The sequence below is a fragment of the Podarcis erhardii genome (genome assembly GCF_964252035.2).
Source record: "Podarcis erhardii genome assembly, chromosome: 17".
Taxonomy (NCBI): domain Eukaryota; kingdom Metazoa; phylum Chordata; class Lepidosauria; order Squamata; family Lacertidae; genus Podarcis; species Podarcis erhardii.
The window spans coordinates 22,814,538-22,839,253 of NC_138515.1; the positions used below are offsets into that span (position 1 = coordinate 22,814,538).

General features: G+C 45.3%; 1 protein-coding gene and 1 long non-coding RNA gene across 2 annotated transcripts in view; one reads left to right on the plus strand and one right to left on the minus strand.

Moving 5' to 3' along the window:
* Positions 1–3,358: 3,358 nt before the first annotated feature.
* The window catches only part of GRIN3A (glutamate ionotropic receptor NMDA type subunit 3A), a 111,566-nt gene continuing 90,208 nt past the window's right edge, over positions 3,359–24,716 (minus strand). The window contains 3 exon segments of the mRNA XM_081844835.1: positions 3,359–4,335; positions 9,366–9,439; positions 10,603–10,767. Of these exon segments, the coding sequence (XP_081700961.1) occupies positions 3,972–4,335; positions 9,366–9,439; positions 10,603–10,767 (603 nt within the window). The 3' untranslated portion in view covers positions 3,359–3,971.
* LOC309332637 lies at positions 6,197–9,196 on the plus strand. The gene is made up of 2 exons (XR_014152271.1): positions 6,197–6,244; positions 8,738–9,196. It is a non-coding gene; the product is annotated as an uncharacterized lncRNA (long non-coding RNA).

Genomic DNA, 24,716 nt, shown 5'->3' on the forward strand with positions numbered 1-24,716 from the left:
GCTTCTAACTCCCTGAAGTGTGGTAATTCCTCTTGCTTGTCTTTATGGAAAGATGTGGGGAGGCCTCTGATTCCCCCCGCCCCCCCCCCCCCCGTGTAAAGGTCACAGTTACCCCAATAGCTCCACCCACTTTTTTCTCTTGCCCCACCCACCATTGGAACACACCCCTTGCGAAGGAATATGTCCCTCTGGCTAGAGATTCTCCATCCATTACCTATGGAAACTGGGATATAGTATGTCTCAAAGCAACATGCTAAATGGCCCACAATGGTAAAATAATCTTTGTTCCTATTTAGTGGTGTACAGTGAAATTTTTCATAGGGGAGTAGCTTGCAAGGGCGATGGGGATGTTGCGTGTGTGAGCATTGTACCCCCCTCCCTAAACTGGACAGAAGCTTCCTGGGCTTTGGGAAAGAGTCGCCAGGCCTGACGGGATGCTGGGGCCATTCTACCTCCTTCCAAAAACCAGGTGGACATTGGGAAGAGGGTAAAATGGTTCTTGAACCCTTCAGAGCACCGTGTCTCTTTCCCTAAGCCAGGCAGAAGCTTCCTGGTTTTGGGGGAAGGAGGTGCCAGGCTTTAATGCTTTAATAGTCTAATTTACTGGGAACATTTAGAGGACTAATCTAGTCCCCTTAGTCCACTGACTGAACGTCACTGCTCCTTATGTATGTATGGGTTGTGGGGAAGTGTAGGTGGGATGATTTGCCCGTTTGGTTGTATGCCGTTGGACATTTTTTATCGCACCCACAGCTTGCATAGCACCTGCATAAAGAACAAACATCGACAACTGGAGAGCAAGCCACCACCGGCAACTTACACAACACATTTCACGGAAGGATACCACGTCGTGCTTCAAAAACATTTAAAGCCATGGCGCCGGCTTTTAGACCAACCCAATAAGCCAGAGGTTCCCCATCAACAGCCTTAAAACAACAGGTCCTGAAATCATGACTGGGAATCTTAGGCAAAATAGATAAAAGCACTCTGGAAAACTAGAAACACTTCAAGAAAAACCATACAATAGATAATTTTATCTGTAGCTTTTTTCAAAAAATAATAATTTTAAAATATTCTTTTTTGTGTGGAAAACCGGAGTACAAAGCCTGCTGATTCTCTGAAAGAACCTGAGGGTGGCTGGGCCCTGCCCTGACAACTGATTTTTGAGAAGGGAAAAGGGCAGAGGTTAGCAAGGAGATGTCTGATTGTATTTGATCGCTGAGAGCTGATCCACACACCAGAGCCAGGATGTGGCAGTTGAGTTGTAGGCTGTACCATTGAAGATGGTGAGTGGGAAGCCACATTTTGAGTGCTCCCCCACAGGGGAAAAACAACAAGAACCCTGCCTGCATGTTGGTTAATGCTTGGTCTGATAACACCAAGGCTACAGGTTTGATCCCCACATGGGACAGCTGCATATTCCTGCCTTGCAGAGGGCTGGACTAGATGATCCTCAAGGTCCCTTCCAACTCTACAGTGGTTTGGTTCAGCAGCCCAGCACATCTGGGCGAAAGGTTTGTAACCCAAGGTGGTTTGTTTCTCACGTGGGAGTGAAGGTAAAAAGGTAAAGGACCCCTGGACAGTTACATCCAGTCAAAGGCAACTAAGGGGTTGTGGCGCTCATCTCGCTTTCAGGCAGAGGGAGCCGGTGTTTGTCCACAGGCAGCTTTCCGGGTCATGTGGCCAGTATGACTATACCGCTTCTGGCACAACAGAACACGGTGACAGAAACCATTGCACACGGAAGCTCCGTTTACCTTCCTGTCACAGTGGTATCTATTTATCTACTTGCACTGGTGTGCTTTCGAACTGCTAGGTTGGCAGGAGCTGGGACTGAGCAACAGGAGCTCACCCCGTCACAGGGATTGAAACCACTGATGTTCTGATCGGCAAGCCCAAGAGGCTCAGTGGTTTAGACCACAGCGCCACCCGCATCCCCATGTGGGAGGGTGGACCATCTTTCAAATATATGATTCCTTTCCTTGCATTCTGAGGTGGCAGAGTCCAGAATGTTACCACCTCTCATCTTTTATTTATGTAAACCGCCTTCAGAATTTCTATTAAAGGACGGTATAATTAATAATAATGATGATAATGACGACAGTAACAACTATTATTATTAAATATGTTAACTGCCTTTCACCAACAAATCCCTGGGCGGGTTGCGACAATTTAAAATTCAGAATTAACAATAGATAAAATGGACGGCAGTCCCAAGAATAAGGTGAGTCCTGAAAACACGCATCTCAGGGGTCAAAGGTCAGGGTAAAAAGGTGTATCCTCAACTTTCACCAAAAGCTGTAGAGTGATGAAGCCAGATGCACCGCTGGGAGGAGGGAATTCCACACTTTCAGGGCGAGTACAGAAAATACTCTCTCCTGGACTACGCCCTGAATTTCTGAACTTCACTTCTGTTACTATTAACAACTGGAAGGGACTGTAGGTGATCCTTCAGATACATTCATACCTTGGATCCCAAATGCCCTGGAACTCAGACATTTTAGCTCCTGAAAGCTGCAAACCCGGAAGTGACTGTTCCGGTTTGTGAATGTTCTTTCGAAACCTGAACATCCAAGGGGGCTTCCACAGCTCCTGATTGGCTGCAGGAACTCCCTGCAGCCAATCAGAAGCCGTGATTTGATTTTTGAACATTTTGGAAGTTGAATGGACTTCTGGAATAGATTCTGTTTGATTTCCAAGGTATGACTATATTGGGGCCTAAATTCTTTAAGGTTTTAAAGACTATCATGAGCAGCTTGAAGTAGGAAGCCAATGCAACTGTTTTATGGAATTATCTGAGTTCCAGCCAGGAATGTGGTCACTGTATTTTGGACCAGATCTGGGTCATCTTCAAGGGCAGCCCCTAGCGGAGAGCATTGCAACAATCCAACCTGGAAGTGTAGATCAGCACTAGGTAAAGGTAAAGGACCCCTGACAGTTAAGTCCAGTTGCGAACAATTCTGGGGTTGCGGCGCTCATTTCGCTTTACTGACCGTGGGAGCCGTTGTTTGTCCGCAGACAGTTTTTCCGGGTCATGTGGCCAGCATGACTAAGCCACTTCTGGCAAAACTAGAGTAGCAAATGGAAATGCCGTTTACCTTCCCGCTGGAGTGGTACCTATTTATCTACTTGCACTTTGACGTGCTTTCCAACTGCTAGGTTGGCAGGAGCTGGGACCGAGCAATGGGAGCTCACCCCGTCGTGGGGGATTCGAACCGCCGACCTTCCGATCGGCAAGCCCTAGGCTCAGTGGTTTAGACCACAGCGCCACCCGCGTCCCTAGATCAGCACTAAGCCTCTGCAAAAAGATATTGATTGTTAGTATTTGTCCTTATGCCCAAATGTTTTTTGGGGTGGATATCGACACCAGTGTTGTTAAGATTGGCTAATGAAATTAACAGAAAGGTTTCACGCTAACAACGCCTTGGGGTTCCTCAGCACACAAAGGTGTATTTCCCCCCACCCACCCCCACCCCCAGGCAGGCCGTAACAAATTCCACTAGCAAACTCCAAACAAAGCACCACCAGGACGCACAAATCTGAATCATCATTTTAAGTCTTTCAAAAAAAAAAAAAAAAAAAGCACAGAAAGGGCTAAAAAGTGGGGATTCCATTTGAGAGCGTGGCAAGAAGAAAACCAGGGAGCTGTGTGTTCTGGATGCTTGGAAGAGTCCCCCAGAGGCTTGGAAGTGTTTCCTGCAGCCTGAGGGTCAACCCTTCTTCAGATGGAGGGCGAAGTTTTCCCACGGAGCCTTTGCCTCTTTGAAACGTTCCCAGAAGAGGGAACCAGGGGTGCTGGTGCCTTCTGCAAAAAAAATGCTGGTTTTGCAGGAAGCAGCCGTATTGCTTGTTGATTCCGGTGCCGCTTTCTGGCATTACAAAAAAAAAAGAGAGAGAGAGAGAAAGAAAGAAAAGTGCATTATGAATAGTTACAGGGAAGAGAGGGCTTGTGAGGGCCGGAGCCCAGCCACTTAGGGCTCCACAGTCCTGTTTGTCCTCTGAAACTCTTCCAGCTCCAGTTTCCTGCTCATGGCCAACTGCAGTTCCTGCTTGATAACCTGAATCTGCTTCTCCAGCTCGGAGAGCTCTTGGATCACAGAGGTCCTGGCCACGTTGAGGGAGTCCGCTTTCCCGTTTGTGGTCAGCGATGCTGGGGAGTCTCTCGTCAGGAGGGGGAGAGGGATGTCTTGCTGCTGCTGCTGCGGCGGCGGCGACTGTTGCTGCTTAAGCACCACTTCATTTTGGCTCTCTTCACTGCAGATGTATTTCTTCCGAAGGCAGTTGCCTGGGCTGGCTGTGTTCCAGACTGAATGCTGGCTGTTCCCTGCGTTGGACCTGGAAAAAAAAAAAGAAGAAGTCATATTTATTTCTGCCCTACCTAAGGTGATGGAATATTTGCTGAAAGCATTCAAAATTTCACAAATGGCCAAACAGATACTGTCCATCAAGGAAATGGAAAAAAAACAATCCAGAATGATTTTCTCCCACAAATGGCTACTGGCCAATGGACAATGCAGCGTATGCAAGGGTAATAATAATAATAATAATAATAATAATAATAATAATACAACCCTACCCTAGGACATCTCTATTTTCATCAGAGAAATGTTGGAGTATGGAGTTATGTGGCCCCCGAGCCAAGGTGATAATACAACCTTTAGAAGTCACCTGAAGGCAGCCCTAGATAGGGAAGGTGTCTAATGTCCAATGTTTTATTATGTTTTCATATATGTTGGAAGCCACCCAGAGTGGCTGGGGCATCCCAGGCAGATGGACAGGGTATAAATACCAGAGTCCCTACCAGAGAAGAATGGCAAACCAAGCTGATGGACTATGCAGAAATGGCAAAGCTGACTGGAAAATTCGGGAACTAAGAGGACAAAAACTTTACAGAAGAATGGGGAAAATGTGTAAGCTATTTAAAAGACCACTGTAAGCAGGTGGAAACTTTGGCAGGATTTTGATTTCACATGTAGTGTAACAATTACCATGGAAAATATGGATTGATATAATAGAGTATGGAATAAGATGCAGCTTTAAATGTTTAAAATGGGACTCCAGGGAGGGGGGAGGGGGAAGTCCTGAAATTTGGAGGAATCTCTGTATATGCATTTGATTTTTTAAAAATAATTTTGTATTGTAAAATCAAATAAGAGTGATTTCATTAATTATTATTACTATTATTATTATTGAACAAGACTTCCTTATTTTCATAGGAGAAATGTTGGAGGGTATGCCAGGGGTGGGGAGGGTGAGGCTCTCCCAGTGTGAATGGACTCCCACCAGGATGGTCAGGGATGATGGTTTCCCAGCCCTGACTTACATTGTGCCAATAGTAAAGTAATGGGAAACCCCCAACTCTTCCTCCTATTCTTCTCGGCCACCTCTTGCTTCCAATGTGTGAATGCAGGCGATGCAAATGTAGGAGTACTGCTAGATCAGCGGTTCTGAACCTGTGGGTCCCCAGATGTTGTTGGACTACAACTCCCATCATCCCTGAGCTCTGGCCTTGCTAGCTAGGGGTGATGGAAGTTGTAGTTCAACAACATCTGGGGACACACAGGTTGAGAAAGGCCATGCTAGATGAAAATAAAGGCCAATTGAGTTCAGCATCTTGTTTCGAACAGCATCCAGCCGGAAAATCCACCAGCCCCCCCCCCCATTGTTGTTCGCTTTCCCGGGAGGCGGCATCCATAGACAAAACTACAGAGAAAGTGCCCAGGCCTTAATCCAGCCCATAGGGCATCAGATTTTGGTTCTACAGACTCTTTTTAAGAGATAAAAGCAGAGCAATAAACAGAAATGGCCCTGGGCATATGCTAAGCGCAAGTGGGGCAGTGCAGAATCCACCTGCAATGAGCTTTTGTTTTCAAAAAAGAAAACAGGGGCCAAAAATATGCCACAGATCCAGATTGTGTGTGAACCACATAGAAGAAACAAGCATACAGTCTCCACTGATTCTAGAATAAAATGTTGTGTATATGCAGCCCTATACTAAAATATACTCCACTTACCAGATGTTGTTTCATTTTCATCTCAGTTATTTTATTACGTTTTAATCACATCTTTTTTTAAAATGTTTGCAGGCCTTATAACTCAAATTTAAGTTTGTTTCCTTCTTTTGCTCTTATTGTACGGAGTATTTTCAACTGGTGTATGCTTTGCAAATCTTATATATTGTGTGCATGTTTACAATAGACAGTTGAAGAAGACCTCTGGTCAAAACATCTTTGGTTTAGCTATGGTAAGGTTTCCAAAAACGAGCTCATGTTATTCTATTTCGTGGAATTTTGCTATCCAGATCCCAATTTGCTTGCAGAGGTTCATATCCCCACGCAGCCACGAAGCACACTGGGTAACCTTGGGCCATTCCTGGTCTCTCAGCCTAACCAACCTCACAGGGATGTTGTTAGGATGAAATGGGGAAGTGGAGAACCATGCACATCCCAGTCTGTGGGATGCAGGAGTTGACGGCAGATGGCGAACATCTTACCTGCTGCCAGCTAACAATCTCGCTTGTAAGATTTCTTGCTTCTGCTAGATCCACATAGAGAATGTGGACCCCTAGGCCAAAGAATTTGCACTTAGCAAAATCTATGCTGACTGAAGCAAATGAATCCTGATACCTTTGAAACTATCAAAGAGGTGAAGGTGTGCATGTACTTTGTTTTTTATAGGTAAAAGGTAAAGGTAAAGGACCCCTGGGCGGTTAAGTCCAGTCAAAGGGGACTATGGGGTTGCGGTGCTCATCTTGCTTTCAGGCCGAGGGAGCCGGCGTTTGTCCACAGACAGCTTTCCGGGTCATGTGGCCAGAATGACTAAACCGCTTCCAGCGCAATGAAACATCTGGGGACGGAACCCCAGAGCGCACAGAAATGCCATTTACCTTCCCGCAGTAGTAGTACCTATTTATCTACTTGCACTGGTGTGCTTTTGAACTGCTAGGTTGGCAGGAGCTGGGACAGAGCAACGGGAGCTCACCACATCACAGGGATTCAAACTGCCAACCTTCTGATCAGCAAGCCCAAGAGGCTCATTGGTTTAGACCACAGTGCCACCCGTGGGGGGGGGGGTGCGTGCGCCCCCGGGCCTTCTGGGAAATGTATGATTGAAGAAAGTGTCAGAGTATTATTCCCTAGGGAAATAATAATACAGTAGAAGCTATTTTCATCAATCCTCTGTTTCTTCTCGTTTTCCAATGCAGCAGCTATCTAAAGGAATAAATGAGTTTTATCGTGGGATGGAGGGGGAGCTTTGCTACACTGTTCGACTGCATTAATTTATTATAGTTTGGTGCCTGTGCTCTGGTTCAGCAGCATGGCCCTGTGGACATTCTCGGTGAATCTGCAACAGAAACGCTGCTGGTTTGAACAGGCTTGGGGCTGGGATGGTTCCAATTAGACCCAGCAAATGTAAAAGGGATATTTTTTATGATGGTGCACGACCCTTCCTGCTGGAGAGATCTTGGCCCCGCCATCTCATGCAGAATTGTTCTTTCTATCAAGAGTGTTCGGGAAGTCACATTTGCCCGGGGATTCAGTTCTGTCAGATTTCCCAAACTTGCCCTACGGTCAGGCTGGGTTTGTTACGGGGACATGGAAAGGGAAGGCAAAATGGGCTCCGTGGAAAAGCAGAGGCAGGCACAGTTTGTGTGACTCATGGCATGAGTAACGCCAGGGCACTAAAAACACAGCTGTCAAATTTGATGCAGTGTTGCGATGCCAACTTGTATACTTAAGCCTTTTAAAGAGCAAAGGCATAGTGTGTTCTCCTTCATGGAGAGCACGTGTCGCGGTGGGGGCCGACAGGACACTCCAAAGTTGGGGGTGGGCTAATTGATTGTTGGCCACTGATGTGATTGGGCTTCCCTTGTTGTTGGGAAGAAGTTAATGTTGCCATTTGTTGACTGATAGCCAGAAATGCTAAAACTTTTTGCACCAAGCTAGGGCTTCCTCTTTTCGCCCGTGCATCGGATTGCCCGTCCCTCCCGCCCTCCCTAGAATTAGGGTTGTTCGCTTTGACCTTGCTGTGCCTGTCATGGGGTCGTCTGCTCTTGGGGCAGGGGCCCGGTAGGAATTTTGTCCATCTGGCTGTTTGGCTGGGGCCATTTGGTTTTTGCCTACTGCGTGGCAAATCGTCACAACTTGTAAGGTTGCGGTTAGGCATTGGTTTATGGTTTGGTTGGTTGAGGGGCATGGATTGGCTGTGCCTGCCCCTCTAATGCTGCTGCTGCTGCTGCAAGGGATTCCGTTAAAGGAATCAGGGGCTAAGTATTGCTTGTCCACCCTGTCAAGGGGGCTCGGGCCATAGCAATGAGCTCCTGGTTGCATTTGGGGAGGGCTGAGGGCAGCTTCCCTGCTCCGTTGCTACCCCCAAGTGTATTCCCCTTTTCTGACTTTCGCAGGCGTGTGGAATATCAGTCTGTCCCCTATGGTGGGGGCAGATAGTCGCAACCAATGCCTAAGCAACCACTCACATTTTTGTATTTTAATAAAGTTGTGGCCAAAATTATGCCCAAACCTTAAACAAAAATTTCTGTGTGATGTGTGAGTTATTGGGGTGGCCCTGGGGACCTCGACATGCAACATGTTGTAAACGGCACATTATTATTATTATTATTTTTAAAAGGTCAGCGGTAACAATGTTGGAAAAAACAGGTTCACAACTGTGGTGCCTTTTTTAAACAAGTCTGAAAAGGCCCAAAATAAATGTATGCCTAATTATAATTTCTGAACAGATCGTACAATGCCTGGCATTGCGATGCTTTCTCCATTCCTCGGTTTGCACATAAGGAAAGGGATTTGAGCGCACAGAACAGCTTGGCCTACATCTGCAAACCTGCACTGGGATGCTGACCTTTTGGGGGGACGAAAGGGCAAATTCAAAAATCTGCCTTCTGTGAGTGTGCTGCTGCTACAGATGAGGAAGTCAACTGCAGCTGCCATTGTGAGTTGCTTCCCCTGTTTTTCTAGACGTGGTTGTCTTAATGGGAAGTTTGTGTGCCAAGCACATTGAAAGGAAAAAAAAGTGATTACATGTCTGACTGTCATGTCACTACTGGGTCAGACAGCTATAGTGTGTATATAATAAAATGATGTGAATGGAATTGCTCCCTCATATAAAGTCATACAGCCAAAGGCCATTCTTTATGATTTACGATTCTCTTGGCACAATAATAAAAATGATTTTCAGTTTCTCTTCAGTGTGTGACTCACATTATACACTACAGTTTTCCCAAGTGTTTCTCTTTCCTTTTCCTTAACAAAAAAAAAAAAAAAAAGGGGGGGGGGAGTGTTTTGTGTCATGGGAGCCAATATCTACAGATTCATCTGGAAACAAGGGGTTTTAAAAGTCATTTTTCTTACCTCTTTTCAACTCGCTTTGCTTTAGGCTGGTGTTTGTCTTCAATAAATGAACTATTTAGAGCACGGTGCAATCTCTAGAGGAAAAGCAGGGAACAAATTAATCAGTAGCATAATCAGCCTTGCATTTTAGGGTGGAGCGGATAGGAAATATGAACACTGCATGTAACAGGCTACGATTTTGTTTGAAGCAAAGCACAGTGGAACCTTGGTTCTCGAACGGCCTAGTTGACGAACAAATCGGCTCCCGAACGCTGAAAACCTGGAAGTAAGTGTTCCGGTTTTTGAACATTTTTTGGAAGCTGAACATCCAATGCGGCTGTTCCAGGATGCCTGAGCCAATCGGAAGCCATGACTTGATTTTCAAACGTTTCAGGAGTTGAACGGACTTCCGGAATGGAGTAAGTTTGAGAACCAAGGTTCCACTGTATTGAGCTGTTTGTGTATGACCACCACTGTTCTGACCCCCCCAACCCATTTTCACTGATGCTGTATGGTTTGGGAAGAGACCACAGAAGATAGCTAGAACCTTTCTTATTTAGAAAAGATGCTTAGAAAGTTGAAGTAATTTTGATCCTTTCTAGTATTTTAACATTTGTTTGTATGTATGTTTGTTTAATTTGTATACTGCCCTACACCCGCAGGTCTCAGGGTGGTTCACAACATAAAATCACAATATAAAAACACAAAATACATAATAAAAACAAAAACAAGAATAACTCAATAATCGCCCTGCTCCCCAGCACATTTTAAAAGGGCATTGGATGTCAATTGGCCAAAGGCATGGTTAAAGAGGAACGTTTTTGCCTGGTGCCTAAAGGTACATAATGAAGGCACCGGTCAAACCTCCCAGGGGAGAGCATTCCACAAACTGGGAGCCACTGCAGAGAAGGCCCTGTTCTTGTGATGCCATTCTCTGGACCCTCATGGAGTAGGCTCATTAAGAAGGGTCTCAGAAGATGATCTTAGGGTCTGGGTAGGTTCATATGTAAAGAGGAGGTCCCTGAGGTACTGTGTTTTGACGTATGGCTGTGACCCCCGATTTTGTTGTTTTGTAAACAGCTTTGAGGGTTTTTCCCGATCAGTTAAGTGGTGTTAAATTTTTATGAAATAAAATAAATACAATTTAAAAAAATAAAACCTTTGCTTCTCTGGGTGGAGGATATAGAGAGGTTACCCAAGGCAGTTTTGTGGTGTAATCGATTCAGAACAAGAGTGATTTAATACCAGGAGGACGTACCTGACTTGTATGAAGCCAGTATCTCAGCTTGGATTTCTTTTTGATTCGTGGGATCACCAGCCTGTATACGATGTGCTCTCCAATAGTAGTGAGAATTGACAAGCCAAACCCAATGCATAGCATCACAAAGAGTCCAGAAAAGTGCTTGATGCCCATCTGCAGTGTCTGTTAAGAAAACAAAGGAAGTGAGTGACATTAGAAAAACTGGCTGGTTTTCTTCTTGCTGGTTTAGTCCTTGCCCCACCCAGGTCTAATCAGACCCAAGACCCACCTCCAATCTCAACATGCAACAGGTCCCCTCTCTTTATCACATATGCCCATTTTATCCTTCCCACTTTCACTGCGCTTGTGCTCATCCCCAGCATCTGATACAGCATGAGGGGCTTTAGCCAGAGGCAATTCTGTGCTGAAATTGGGGTTGCTACCCGTCCCTGGAAAAATGGGATCACCTCGTTTTTGGACAAAAATGTCCCTTGTCCCATTTGGACTTCAAATGGGATGTCTTAACCCAAGGTAATATTTCTGGGTTAGCGGAGTCTGTCACCTGAAGTGTATGTAACCTGAAGCGTAAGTCACCCGAGGTACCACTGTACAGCAGAGGTACCACTGTATATAGTTTTCACTCAGGTCCATGTCAGTTAATTTAGGCAGGACACCCTGGGCTGTTGTTGTTACAATGTTGACTACCGGCTGCCTATAAGAGCAGGCCGGCTGAGCTGTTCAGTTCAGTTCTCCAGAACCACTTGGAGAAATCTCTGTGTTAACTGCTATGTACAATCACAACCTAATACATGGCCTGGGTCGGCTGCTGCTTGGCCACTCTGCCACACCAACCAGACCTTTCCTCCTCCCTCCTCCTTCCTCCTCTGCACTTGAGTCTCTTCAGCTGCAGCATGCATGAGAGGCTGGAGCTGCAGCTCAAGTCGTTCACGGGAGCCATCTAACCCTGGCCTCTGCCCATCTATGTGGGTCAAGTGGAAGAGCAGGACACCTAGCTCTGAGGGCCTTCTGGTGGTTCCCTCACTGCAATAAGTGAAGTTACAGGGAACCAGGCAGAGACACCTCTTGGTAGTCACACCTGCCCTGTGGAACACTCTCCCATCAGATGTCAAGGGGATAAATAACTCCACAACTTTTAGATGACTTCTGAAGGCAGCCCTGTACAGTGGTACCTCTGGTTGCGAACAAGATCCATTCTGGAGCCCCGTTCACAACATAAGCAGAATGCAACCTGCGTCTGCGCATGCGCGGTTCACGATTCACCGCTTCTGCGCACGTGCGGGACGTCATTTTGAGCATCTGCACGAGCGGTGAAACCCAGAAGTAACCTGTTCCATTACTTCCGGCTCGCCGTGGGACGTATCCTGAAAGAACGTAACCTGAACCGAATGTAACAAGAGGTATGACTGTATAGGGAAGTTTTTAATGTTTGGTGTTTTATTATGCTTTTATGTTTGTTGGAAGCCTTCCAGAGTGGCTAGGGCAACCCAGTCAGATGGGCAGGGTACAAATAATAAAAATCATCATAATCTTTTAAGTTCACTAGTAACCCTGGTTAAGTACCTGACCAATTTGTAGCTATCTCTGGAGACAACCAGGGATCGCAAACAAAATGTATGACATGCGATTAATACCAGCTTGATACCCTTTTGTCCATTAGGACATTCTCCTCAATAAGCCCCCATGAAATACATAAAACTTTGGTGTCTCTGCTATAATATTCTGTCTCATGTTAATTAATGAGTAAAGGGTGCTATTGAATGACGCTCTCAAATTTGTATTGACCAACCCCATGCAAAACAAATAGATGGGTTCCTAATGGAGGCATTTCAATGTATGGGTAGTTTTCGGTTAGTAGGTAGGTGTGCATCAGAACAAATATCTTTCTCTGTTCACAAAGGAGATGCCAAAACAAAGCACGAGCGAAACAGCCGATAAATATACTGTGACAGCTCTTGAAAGCCTACATTTCAGATGCACATTTAAATAAAAATAGAAGAAGAGGAGGCAAATATAATTACAGCAGCAACAGCAGATTTACAAACCAGCAATTTTATTAGCTGTATATATCATAACACACACACACACACACACACACACTTTGGGCAATCATAGAGCAAAATATGTATAAATTTCAATAAAGACAACAGAGCCTTGTGGCACCTTAAAGAACTGACCAAAGCAGAATAAAGTGGTATTATTCCTTTCCTTGATCTGGATGCTATGCTTCTGTTGATGTAGCCTAGAATAGCATTAACTGTTTTTTGCTGCTGTATCATACTGTTAACTCATATCAAACTTAAGGTTTACCAAGACCTCTAGAACTTTTCCACGTGCGTCGCTAACAAGGCAGGTGTCTCCTGTTCTAAATTTTGGCATTGGATAATTACTGCCTTAGGGCTTATCCATACACCTGTTTGTCCTGAGACTTCCCCCCTGGAAAACCTTTTGTTTAGTGCTGAATCGGAACAAAGGGAGTGGGCTTTCTGTAGATTACCATTTAGTGCTAAATCGAAACAAATGGTAATCTACAGAAAGCCCACTCCCTTTGTTCCGATTCAGCACTAAACGAAAGCTCGGGAAAGTGGCTGGTCAAAGGCAAATTTGCTTGGACCTGTGTCTAGAAAACATGGGGTGAGCAAAAAACAGCTTGCACTCATGTTTTCTAGGTATGGGGCAAGCAGAAAGTATGGATGACACCTGAGTATAGTACCGTACATTTGAAATTCATTTTGTTTGTTAGTCTGCCCCCACCCCCCGTAACCAGCTCTGGTAAGTAGACTGGCCACAGTCTCTTAAAACTAAATGCTCCCCAAATGCTATTGTTGTTATTAAAATGCATTACAAAATGCAATTCAGAGCACAGCTGCGTTGAAGGGAAAAGGATAAAAGCGACTGCAAGAGCAATATCACCACAAGCCCAAAGAATGTGGCTAATACAACAAATCGGCTCCACTTCCCAGTGGGGAGGAGTTGCAGTGGACCGCGTGGCCACCCACTCCCCACCGAGGGTGGGGGACTTTGTCCCCCGTTGCCTGGGGGATCCCGGCCAGCCAATCCGCTGGCCGGGGGGGGCGTGGCCGGAGCCATTTAAACATAGGAGTGAGCCAGAGGACTTCCTCTTTGGCTCGCTTCCTCAATCACCTGCCCTCCCTCCCTATTTTGCAGGTTAGGCAATGGCCTTGCTATGAACTTCGGTTGGTCGCCTTGGTTGTCCGAGGGGACTGGTAGGAATTTTTCCACTTGGCAAATTGGCACTGGTCACTTGGTTTTCACCTACCTCGTAGCAATTGTCACAACTTTGTTAGGGTTGCGGTTAGGCATTGTTTGACCTTGTGTGGGGGAAGGTGAGGTGTGGCCATCGCCTGCCCCTCCATGCTTGAGGGTATTCCATTAAAGGAATCCGTGGGTGTTGATCTAGTCTGAAGCCCGGCTGGTGGGCTAAGGCCTTGACATGACCCCGACGGGAACACCAGGGGGAGCTTGAGTTGGTTCGCATCGACAGGGCTCCCCCTACCAGTGGCTTACCCTTACTGGACTTCCTGCACAATGGGCAGGAGTCAGATATAGTCAGGTCCAATCAATGCCTAAGCCAATACTGCTCACACTCTGTATTTTCAAGAAAGTTGTGGCCAAAATTTTGCCCAATAACATAAACCTAATATCTGTGTCCTTGCGTGAGTTATTTCCAACGAGGGGGTGGCTGTGGGGTCTCGACACGCAACAACAACAGCAGCAATTTTATTATTTGTACCCTGCCCATTGGGTTATCATGCCCAATTTGGCCCCGGGACTGAAAGAACAAGTTCTTTTGATGGCACAGATAAGCTTCACCAAGCTGAAAAAACCAGAATTGATCCAGCTCCAGGATATGCCAATCTCAATAAAACTTTTTTTTGTTTTGTTTTTGTTTCAGCCCCTTTCTTTTCTATAAACCGCATTAGTGAAATCTAATCTTGCTCACTGGCTGAAGCAAGCTTTGTAATGAAAATGTGCTACTGCAGAAAAGGTTTCAATATCATTCCCTTCCTATTCAGAACTGATAGCAAAAAAGTGTGGCATCTGTGCTTGATTAATTAAGTAATGAGCTTAATGATTCCATTTACTTAATGGGGGGGGGGTGCTCAATTTCAATGAGCTGAGGCCAAATGAAAGTGAAGGTGGAATTCAAAGTGAAATATCTGAGTAGACCGGACACCTGAGGGGGTTTGGTTTTTCTCACAAGGATTCCGTTGTGAAAGTGCTCCCTTTAACTGGGACCTTTGTAAAACTGGGACGGCTTCTCCAAATCAGGGATGTCCCTGGAAAATAGGGACACTTGGAGGGTCTGAATGTACAGAGTTACATGATTTAGAGGAAAGTGTCCAAACAGATCCTACAGAGGTGCAAAAGCTGTCTTCCATGCCTGAGTTGGGAAGAGGAGGAAGAAGCAAAATGCCAAGAAAGGCTTGGAATTCAGGCAGAGAACTGAACTGCCCATTGAACAGTCAGCAAAGTCTGACTCCAACGAAAGACTCAGCAAGACACTCTGTGATAGAAATGGGAAGTAGGGCCAGCTGAGGAGTTGCCAACAGTAGACATTTTGGCCTAGACATTTGCAAATTGCTTTGCAAAAATGTGTCTCTTAGGAGAAAACCAGGGCAAAATGCTGGTGAATTTTCAGGGTGTGTATGTGTGTGAATCTGTGGGATGTGACACATAGAAAGCAGTCATACAACATTCCTAGAGTGGACATGAAAGGGGATGTTTGCTCCAGCCAGTCAGAACTTCCTGTGTCCTCCTGAGCTGGGACAAACTTCCTCTGCATGTGACTAGAGATGGGTGTGTCCTTGCCTGCTCAGGTAACAAAAAGGCAAGGCACACTTCCTTCTTTTGGACTAACTTTTCCATCTTGCTTTCGTCGTGTGAGCAGCAGTGACTTCCTGTGGGGTAGTTCCACATGTATATACTTTGTAACCTAAGTCTGCCTTCAGGGATCCATCTGTGAACTGAATGTGTGAGTAAACTTCTTTTATAATACTTTGCACAAGACTGTGTCATGTCTTTTCTTTTTAAGGGGGAGAAAAGGGGATTACCAGGAATCCTTTATTGAGAAGCTTAAACAAGCTTGCAACAAGTTAACTGTTGTGTGTTTAAAGGGGAATGATAAAACTCTGCTAAGTTATAGAACTTGCTGGTGCAAGTTAGGAAGGATATTATAAAACAATATATCCTCTCCAGCCTCCTTGAACATTCCAACAGAATCATAGACTGGTGTAAAAATGTAGAGAACTAATATAGGAAAAATGAGAAAGCGAGAGAAACTGAAATTGATAGATTTGCCCATTCCTTCCACAAACGTTGTGCAAAAAAAGCAGGGTGAAGGCACAATAAACAGGTCTCCTAGCCACAACCCCTGTGTTGTGGGAGGCATCTAGATGTTCCTTGACCTGTGCTCTACCCACAAGACCGTCATTTCCTAATAAAACTTAAATCGATCAAGCAGCTAACACATGATTAGGTGAAGCAGGCAAACAGCTCTGCCCAAGGAAAACAGCACCTTTCCCCCATAGAACAAGTTCAACTGTTTGGTTTTTTTTTTTTTAAATGTATGGGAAAGCAAAATCTAGAAATCAATTCACAGAATATTTCATCTGGGAATAAAGTGAAAATGCATTGTGTGTCTAAAAATGGGTTATAACACCACAGAGGTAGCAGTGAAAGCACCAAGATGGATATTTTGCCGTTTAAAAGGGTCATCACAATCAATATTTCACTTACAGATATGAGCAGGGTTGTGCCATTATTCTTTGCTGACATATCCTTGTAGACCAGCCAAAAAATTCATTTAAAGAAGAAGAAGAAAGATGCAAGGGGGAAACTGCATGGAATCTTGCACTGGTTATTACAAATATCCAGGTTCCCATTGTAGCATGTAGCAAGGGAGAATATCCTCTTTGCCAATTCTTTCAGCCCAGAGAGATTTGCAGTGGAGCCAGCAGAAATGCAGAGAATAGGCTGAGGGGATTGTTATGAGGCTTACGCGGCAGTCCTGTGCCCACTTACCTGGGCGTAAGCCTCACTGAAATCAATGGGATTTACATCCAAGTAGACGTGTATAAGGGACATGTATGAGGGACGCGGGTAGCGGGAAGCCTATTTCCAGACCCCTTTGTAGGCTTTGCGCTTAGAAACCTAGTGGGGAGACCAAGATCCACTGGACTGTTAATGCTGCGAGCCCTTCAATCTTATACTCAGCCTAAATACAGTGGTACCTCGGGTTAAGAACTAAATTCGTTCTGAAGGTCCGTTCTTAACCTGAAACTGTTCTTAACCTGAGGTACCACTTTAGCTAATGGGGTCTCCCATTGAGGCACCTAACCATAAGCCTGCATTTTTATCAAAGCTTCTATATATTTCAATCAAGGCTTGTATTTAAAAATGAGCTTAAAAAAAGGATTTTCAAATGTTTCATGCCAGGCAGAAGAAACCTTGGCCATTCTCCTAAGACAAGAGGGCCCCATTGATTTATAGTAGAAAAACAATTCTCAAAGTCATAAAAAGGGAGAATTACATATGCTGCCCCAAGGCTGAGAAAACACCATTAGGAATGGGGTAAGATAATACTAATGTGCCTCCCAGTAAAATGAGCCAGATCTTCTTTCTAAGGTTGAAAGGCCAGGAGCAAATGGAAAGAAAAACATTTAGCTAGAAGAAAGAGAGCATTTTTGGGGAAGTCTTTTTCTAAAGCCATTCTTTCTTAAACTGAAGAGGCTTCTTTTAAGAGCTGTTTTACTGAGTTTCTTCCTTTTTACTTTGAAAAGCTTTATTCTTTTAAGAGGCTACCTATGATAAATGTATGAAATATATTAGCTTAAATATATTGGCTTAAATGTAATTATGCAAAGGATTTAAGGAATGCTAGATTCTTATTTCATAGAGTCATATTGCAATAGGAGACCAGAGGGGCAAATGAGCCTAGCCCCCCCCCCCCTGCCAGACAGAAGACGCCATCCAAGCAGTCTTGATATATAGTTGTCAGGCATTTGTTTAGAAACATTAAATGAAGGAAATCTTTCAATGTTGATGTGAAACTCAAGATCCTTGACATCTGTTGAACATAAAAAATGTAAGATTAAACATTTGTTTTAGAAGGCAATAGGGCAAGAAGGGCAAGAGGTGAGCTGGTAATTAAGATTCCATGTAAGATATATTATTACTTATATGTCATATATATAGCTCTTTGTCTCCCTTATAAGGGCAAGGAAATGGGTGTATCTTTTGTGGGTGTATTTTTTGTGATTGGTTCTAGCAAACAGCCAATAGGAATTTCAACCAGGCTGATTGGACAGAGGCAGCCACAGGAGGAGCAAAGGGGGCTGGATTAAGGGAATATAAGTGCTGGCCAGAATGGCAGGAGGCCAGGCCAGAGCTTGGTAACCATGTACCACTGTGCCTCTTATTTATTTGTCTGACAAATAAATTACTATTTTAATTTCTCTATTGCTGCGTTGAATATTTCATTCCAGCTAAGCGTTAACCACAAGCAGGGTGCTACATTTTATGGTGCCCTGTGACTCGGATAAGTGGTCTGCTGGAACGCAGCCCCTTCGCCCTACTGGGCAGGGTACAAGAGAGAGGACAACTGCTTACCCAAAGCGCGCACTGGTAAATTTTTCCAGGGGGAACGCAGAAGACTCGTCTGTCTGATACCCTGCTCACTGGCGGCGACGGACCGGGGGAAACAGGGAACCAACCAAGGGTAAGTGCACAAAGGGATTTTTGGCCCTCCAATTAATTAGGAGGAAGAGAAGTCTTGATCAAACTTCTGCGTCTCAGTAAGGGGAAACTGAGTACGCTAGGTGGTTGGGTACATCAGATGGTGATCTGGTGTAGGGAAAGGGAAGGATTGGGAGGTAGAGTGTGGTGAAGTATCCAGCGCATTGTATGTGTGAGAAAGTACAGAGCAATCTGTAGCTGACCTGAGTGTGGAGTGGGCAGTACTTCGGTTCCTAGTAAGGCGACTTCACTAGGCAAGGAAACCCACGAAGCGCGTCTGTGAGTGACTGAGTGGATACTTCACAGGGCCATACAATGGGAGTTGGGGGTTCAAAGGGGGAAAATACACCTCTTGAGTGTATGTTAAATAATTTTAAGAAAGCCTTCTCAGGGGCATATGGAGTCAAAATGACGCCAGAGCGCTTGAGAACGTTATGTGAACTAGAATGGCCAAAACAAAATACTGGATGGCCATCTCAGGGAACTTTTGATATAAATTTAGTGAGCAAACTTTGGACTGATATCGCCAAAGAAACTGGAGGGTGCCCAGAACAATTTCCATATATAGATTCCTGGCTGAGCACATTAAATAAAAATCCTCCATGGATAAGGGAATGCAAAGTCAAACGATGCAAATTATTGGCTGTAAAAGCCGAAGCTAGGAAAGGAATCTTGCCAAATAAACTCAAACCCATTTTTGAGGGGCCAGAGGAAGAGGTGCTTCCACCTCCACCCTATGCTCCACATCGAAGGGAGCTTAATCCAAACACTCCACCAGTTGTAACCCCAAGGCAAGAAACTGGAATGAATAATGGGAGTGGAGTCACAGAGCTTGATTCCTTGATAGATTATGATAAATATCTTCAGGAGGCATTGGAGTCCTATAATAAAGCCCAAGCAGAAGTGGTTATTCCACCTGTGACTCCTAATAGACCTCCATCTACAGTCTCCTTTAGTGGAACAACTGATTGCCCACCCCAAACCCCTGTACATCCAAGTCCCAGAGAAATATTACAGAAGTTACAGGGAGACCTTGCTCGGTCAGCAAGCAATACAGCCAGGCGTATAAAGCTGCTAAAAGAACGCCTTGCGACAGATACCATCCCCTATGATTTGAGGCCCCTAGAGCAAAGTGAAGAGAAAGATCACGTAGTAGCCCCTCTTAGAAGAGTATTTGATGCACTTGAGGAGCCTGCGCTGGTTAATGGGCAACCCGGACCACGGCCACCTCGAACTTCGACCCTGCAATATATTCCATTCACAACTACAGATCTGATGAATTGGAAAACACACACCCCATCTTTTGCAGAAAAACCTCAGGCTATGATGGACTTGGTGACTTCAATAGTAAATACTCATAGTCCTACTTGGACAGATTGCCGCCAGCTCCTGAATACTCTGTTCACCACTGAGGAAAGGAGAGACATAATTGAAAAGGCACAGATATATTTGCGTGAGCAGGCCAGAGGGGGAAATATTTATAATATTGACCGTCATCTCCAAGATAACTTTCCCTTGGAAGATCCTAATTGGGATCCAAACAATGCAATTCACCTGGCCAGACTTACCACCTACCGCCAGACACTTGTGCAAGGTATCCGCAGGGCATGCCAGAAGCCCACTAATATGTCTAAAGTCTCAGAAGTAGAACAAAAACCAAATGAGAGTCCGGGAGACTTTTTAGAGAGGCTGCAAGAAGCCTATCGTATATGGACTCCTTTTGACCCTGAAGCCCCTGAAAACAGTAGAATGATTACTGCTACATTTGTGGCCCAGTGCGCTTCTGACATTCGTAAGAAAATTCAGAAATCAGAAGGATGGGAAGGGATGCTGATGAGCCAAATTATGGCCATTGCACGCCGAGTTTATCGGAATAGGGATGAGGCTGAGAAGCAAGAGAAGAAGAAGTGGCAGAAGGAAAAGATGGTAATGCTAGCCACAGCAGTGAAGCAAGACCACCGCCCCTTAAATGGAGGGCGAGGGCGAGGAAGGAATCCACCACTGGGAAGGAATCAATGTGCAAATTGCAAGAAGGAGGGTCACTGGAAGCGGGAGTGTCCTGAACCCCTGAGGTTGGAAGAAGTACGCCCAGGCCCAGGCCCAGGCTCCGGCCCAAGAAACCAGGGACGGGGACGGGGAATGATCCGAGATGGAAGATATCAGAGACCAGGACAGGGACGGAGTAGAGACAATTTCATTGGACTGGCAGAAGAGGATTTTACTCAAGACTAGGAACGACCGGACTCCATAAAGTTAGGCTTCCAGGAGCCCACGGTCACGATTCAATTAGGAAGCCATTTAATAGATTTTATGATTGATACTGGGGCTGAATACTCAGTACTCCCAGAACTATTGCAGAAAAAGGCATCCAAAAGTGTAATCATTAAAAGTGCCACTGGACAGTCAGCTAAGAGGTCTTTCCTCCAACCTTTGGAATGCCAGATTGGGGGACATCGTTTAACCCATCAGTTTTTGTATATACCTGAGTGTCCAATACCTCTCTTAGGCAGAGATATGCTGTCCAAATTGCAGGCCCAAATCACTTTCACTCCTCGAGGTCCAGAAATGAAACTGCCATCAAAAGCAGCAGGAATAATTACCCTCTCAGTACCTAAGGAACAATCATGGCGCCTAATGTCAGCCTTGCAAGTCCAACCCACATTGGATACAGAATTAAACAAGCTCCTCCGAACTCTACAGGTGCCACCAGGAGTATGGGCCGAAAATAGCCCACCAGGAATGGCTAAGAATATAGCTCCAATTGTAGTAACCCTAAAACCTATGGCTACCCCTGTATCTGTAAAGCAATATCCCTTACCCCGGCGAGCAGCGGAGGGCATCCAGAAACATTTGGACCGCCTATTAAAATATGGTCTGCTTAAACCTTGCCAATCAGAATGGAACACACCCCTTTTGCCTGTTCGAAAACCTGGGACAGATGAATACAGGCCAGTGCAGGACTTGAGGCTCGTAAACCAGGCTATCGAGACCTTGCACCCAAATGTACCAAACCCATATACCTTGCTGAGTTTGATCCCACCAGAAGCAACATTTTTTACTGTATTGGACTTGAAAGATGCATTCTTCTGTTGCCGGCTGGCACCACAGAGCCAACCTATATTTGCCTTCCAGTGGGAAGACCCTTTGACAGGAACAAAAGGCCAGCTAACCTGGACAAGATTGCCCCAAGGATTCAAAAATTCCCCAACTTTATTTGGCACTGCCTTGGCGAGGGATCTAACAAGTTACCCCTCAACACCGGGAGAAAAGGTGGTTCTGCAATATGTGGATGATCTTATACTAGCTGCAAAGGATTTTGATACCTGTAAAGAAGGGACAGAGGAACTGCTCCACTTGCTCTGGGAAGCTGGCTACCGAGTTTCCCAGAAAAAGGCACAGTTATGTTTAGAAAAGGTCAAATATTTGGGCTTTGACATCTCACACCAACAACGAGCATTGAGACCAGAGAGGAAAGAAGCTATTTGCCTTATCAAGGAACCTACCACAAGAAAACAACTTAGGGGATTCCTGGGAACAGCAGGGTTTTGTAGACTATGGATACCTGATTTCAGTAGTCTGGCCAAGCCCTTACATGAAAGCACTCGAGGTGCAGAAAAGGACCCATTCGTATGGGGACCTGAGCAGAAACAAGCCTTTTTAGTTATCAAACAACGACTTATGGAGGCACCAGCCCTTGGATTGCCTAATTCGGAAAAACCCTTTCAGCTGTATGTACATGAACAGAATGGGATTGCAGCGGCAGTCCTGACCCAGAGATTAGGAAGTTGGAACCGTCCAGTAGCTTATTTGTCTAAACAATTGGACTCAGTAGCAAAAGGATGGCCTCCATGCCTAAGGGCAGTAGCAGCCACTGCGAGCCTTGTCAAAGAAGCTGATAAATTTACCTTTGGCCAGACGATGTATGTGAATGTACCTCATGCTGTTCTGACACTCATGGAATATAAGGGTAGTTATTGGCTAACGAACCCAAGGATGGCTAGATACCAAGGCCTGTTGTGTGAAAATCCCAGGATTCATCTACGAGTAGTGAATATGCTCAATCCAGCGACTTTGCTGCCCCTACCAGAGGTAGATGATGAGGAATCACATGATTGTCTCCAAGTAATGGATGAAGTTTATTCCAGTAGACCTGATCTGAAAGATGAGCCATTGAAAAATCCAGATGTTGTATATTATACGGATGGTAGCAGTTACCTGCATGAAGGTGCCAGACGAGCAGGATATGCTGTGGTCACCAATGAGGAAGTTGTGGAAGCTGAGGCTTTGCCTGCTGGCACCTCAGCACAAAAGGCTGAACTTATAGGTTTAACTAGAGCTCTGCAATTGGCAGCCGGATGTAAGGCAAACATCTATACTGATTCAAAATATGCCTTCTTAACCCTGCATGCACATGGAGCTCTATGGAAAGAAAGAGGTCTAATCGGAGCCCACGGGAAGGCTTTGAAATATGGACCTGAAGTAGAAATCCTGTTAGAAGCAGTATGGGCTCCAGAACAGATTGCTGTAATGCACTGCAAAGGTCATGGACGAGGAAGGGATCCAATAACCAGAGGAAATCATGCTGCTGACAAAGCAGCCCGAGAGGCAGCCCAAAAGCCTGTGGGAGGATTTATAGCAGCCCTCATACCAGAGGTAGTTCCAGAAGATGTTAAACCTCACTATACCCCAGAAGAGAGGAAGTGGGCTGAACAGGAAGGAGCAGTTGTGAAGGACGGTTGGATGATCCTGCCGGACAATAGGATTTATGTACCTCATCATCTAGCAGGCACAATTGTAAGAAATTATCATGAATCTACTCACCTTGGCGGTACTGCAACTAGAGAGAGTCTCAGTCGGAAGTTGTATATTATTAATCTATCACAATTAGCAACTTGCATTTCACAGAAATGTGTTCTTTGTGCTAAAAACAATCCCAGGCAGGGACCGGTACAACCTCCTGGAATTCAGCATGTGGGATACGTCCCCATGGAAAGCCTAATTGTGGACTTCACAGAGCTGGTCCCTTCTAAGGGATTCAAGTATCTCCTTGTGTTTGTAGATACTCTTACCGGATGGGTTGAAGCTTTTCCCACCCGAACTGAAAAGGCACGAGAGGTAACTAAAAGACTCCTCACTGAATTGATCCCAAGGTTTGGATTACCTAGATGCATTGGAAGTGATAATGGGCCAGCGTTCATTGATCAAGTAGTACAAGAAGTATGTCGAGTCCTACAAGTAAAATGGAGACTGCATACAGCATATAGGCCTCAGAGTTCAGGGAAAACTGAAAGAATGAATCGGACTCTGAAAACCCAATTGGCAAAATTAACCCAGGAAACGGGATTGGGATGGGTAGATGTGTTACCCATAACACTGTTTCGTGTTCGGTGTGCACCCACAAAAAGACTTAAGTTGTCACCTTTTGAGCTCCTGTATGGGAGACCGCCCTCCTTTGTTCAGGATATTCCAGCTGACCTTAAACAAATAGGAGATCATGTGACACAGGGACAAGTGCAATCTCTCTCCCGTGTTTTTGTTTCTCTTAACAGGTGGGCCCTCGAGCGCACGCCGTGCAGCATTGCCGAGCCGATTCATCAGTTCCAGGCTGGCGATAGCGTATGGGTGAAAGAGTGGAAACGTGATCCACTTGCACCTAAGTGGCGTGGACCTTACACCGTCTTGCTCTCTACTCCAACAGCGGTGAAGGTAGCTGAGGTGACCCCCTGGATTCATCACTCTCGTTTGAAGAAGTCTGAAGGCAGTTGGACGTGCAAAGGTGACCCCTCTAATCCTTTAAAACTAACTCTCTCCAAAAACCCCTGTATCTAGCCCTACCGGGAACGGGCTAGGTCACGGGCAACATTTGACGACCGGCCTGCTGCAGCCACAACCTGGAAGCTGGCTGACCTGCGCACGCCTGAAGCTTGAGGAGCGTCTGAACCAGCGACTGTGAACGGAAAGATTCTCTAATACAATTGATTGACTGCCCCCCCCTTGTGGAACAATTATCAGAGATATTACTCATTGGGGATCCTCGGGATATATGTTTTGGTCTTGGTGGTTCCCCATTTCTGTCACTGGGGGAATTATATTGGGGCTAATAATTATTTGCTATCACAATAAGGTAATCTTTTGTGGAAGGAATGCATATACTAGACATCAACATGATTTTATTATTAATCCTGATCCCTTGGGAAGGGGAAGGGTCCTTGAATCTGACCAAATTGGCTAAATATGGATTCAGCCATGACCACAATATGTGGGTAGGTTTAGCTGAAATGGTAGCTAATGTTGCAAATAGGACCAATTGCCTTGTTTGCTCTCTTGGGCCAGATGATTCAGAGGGAGGTATGCCC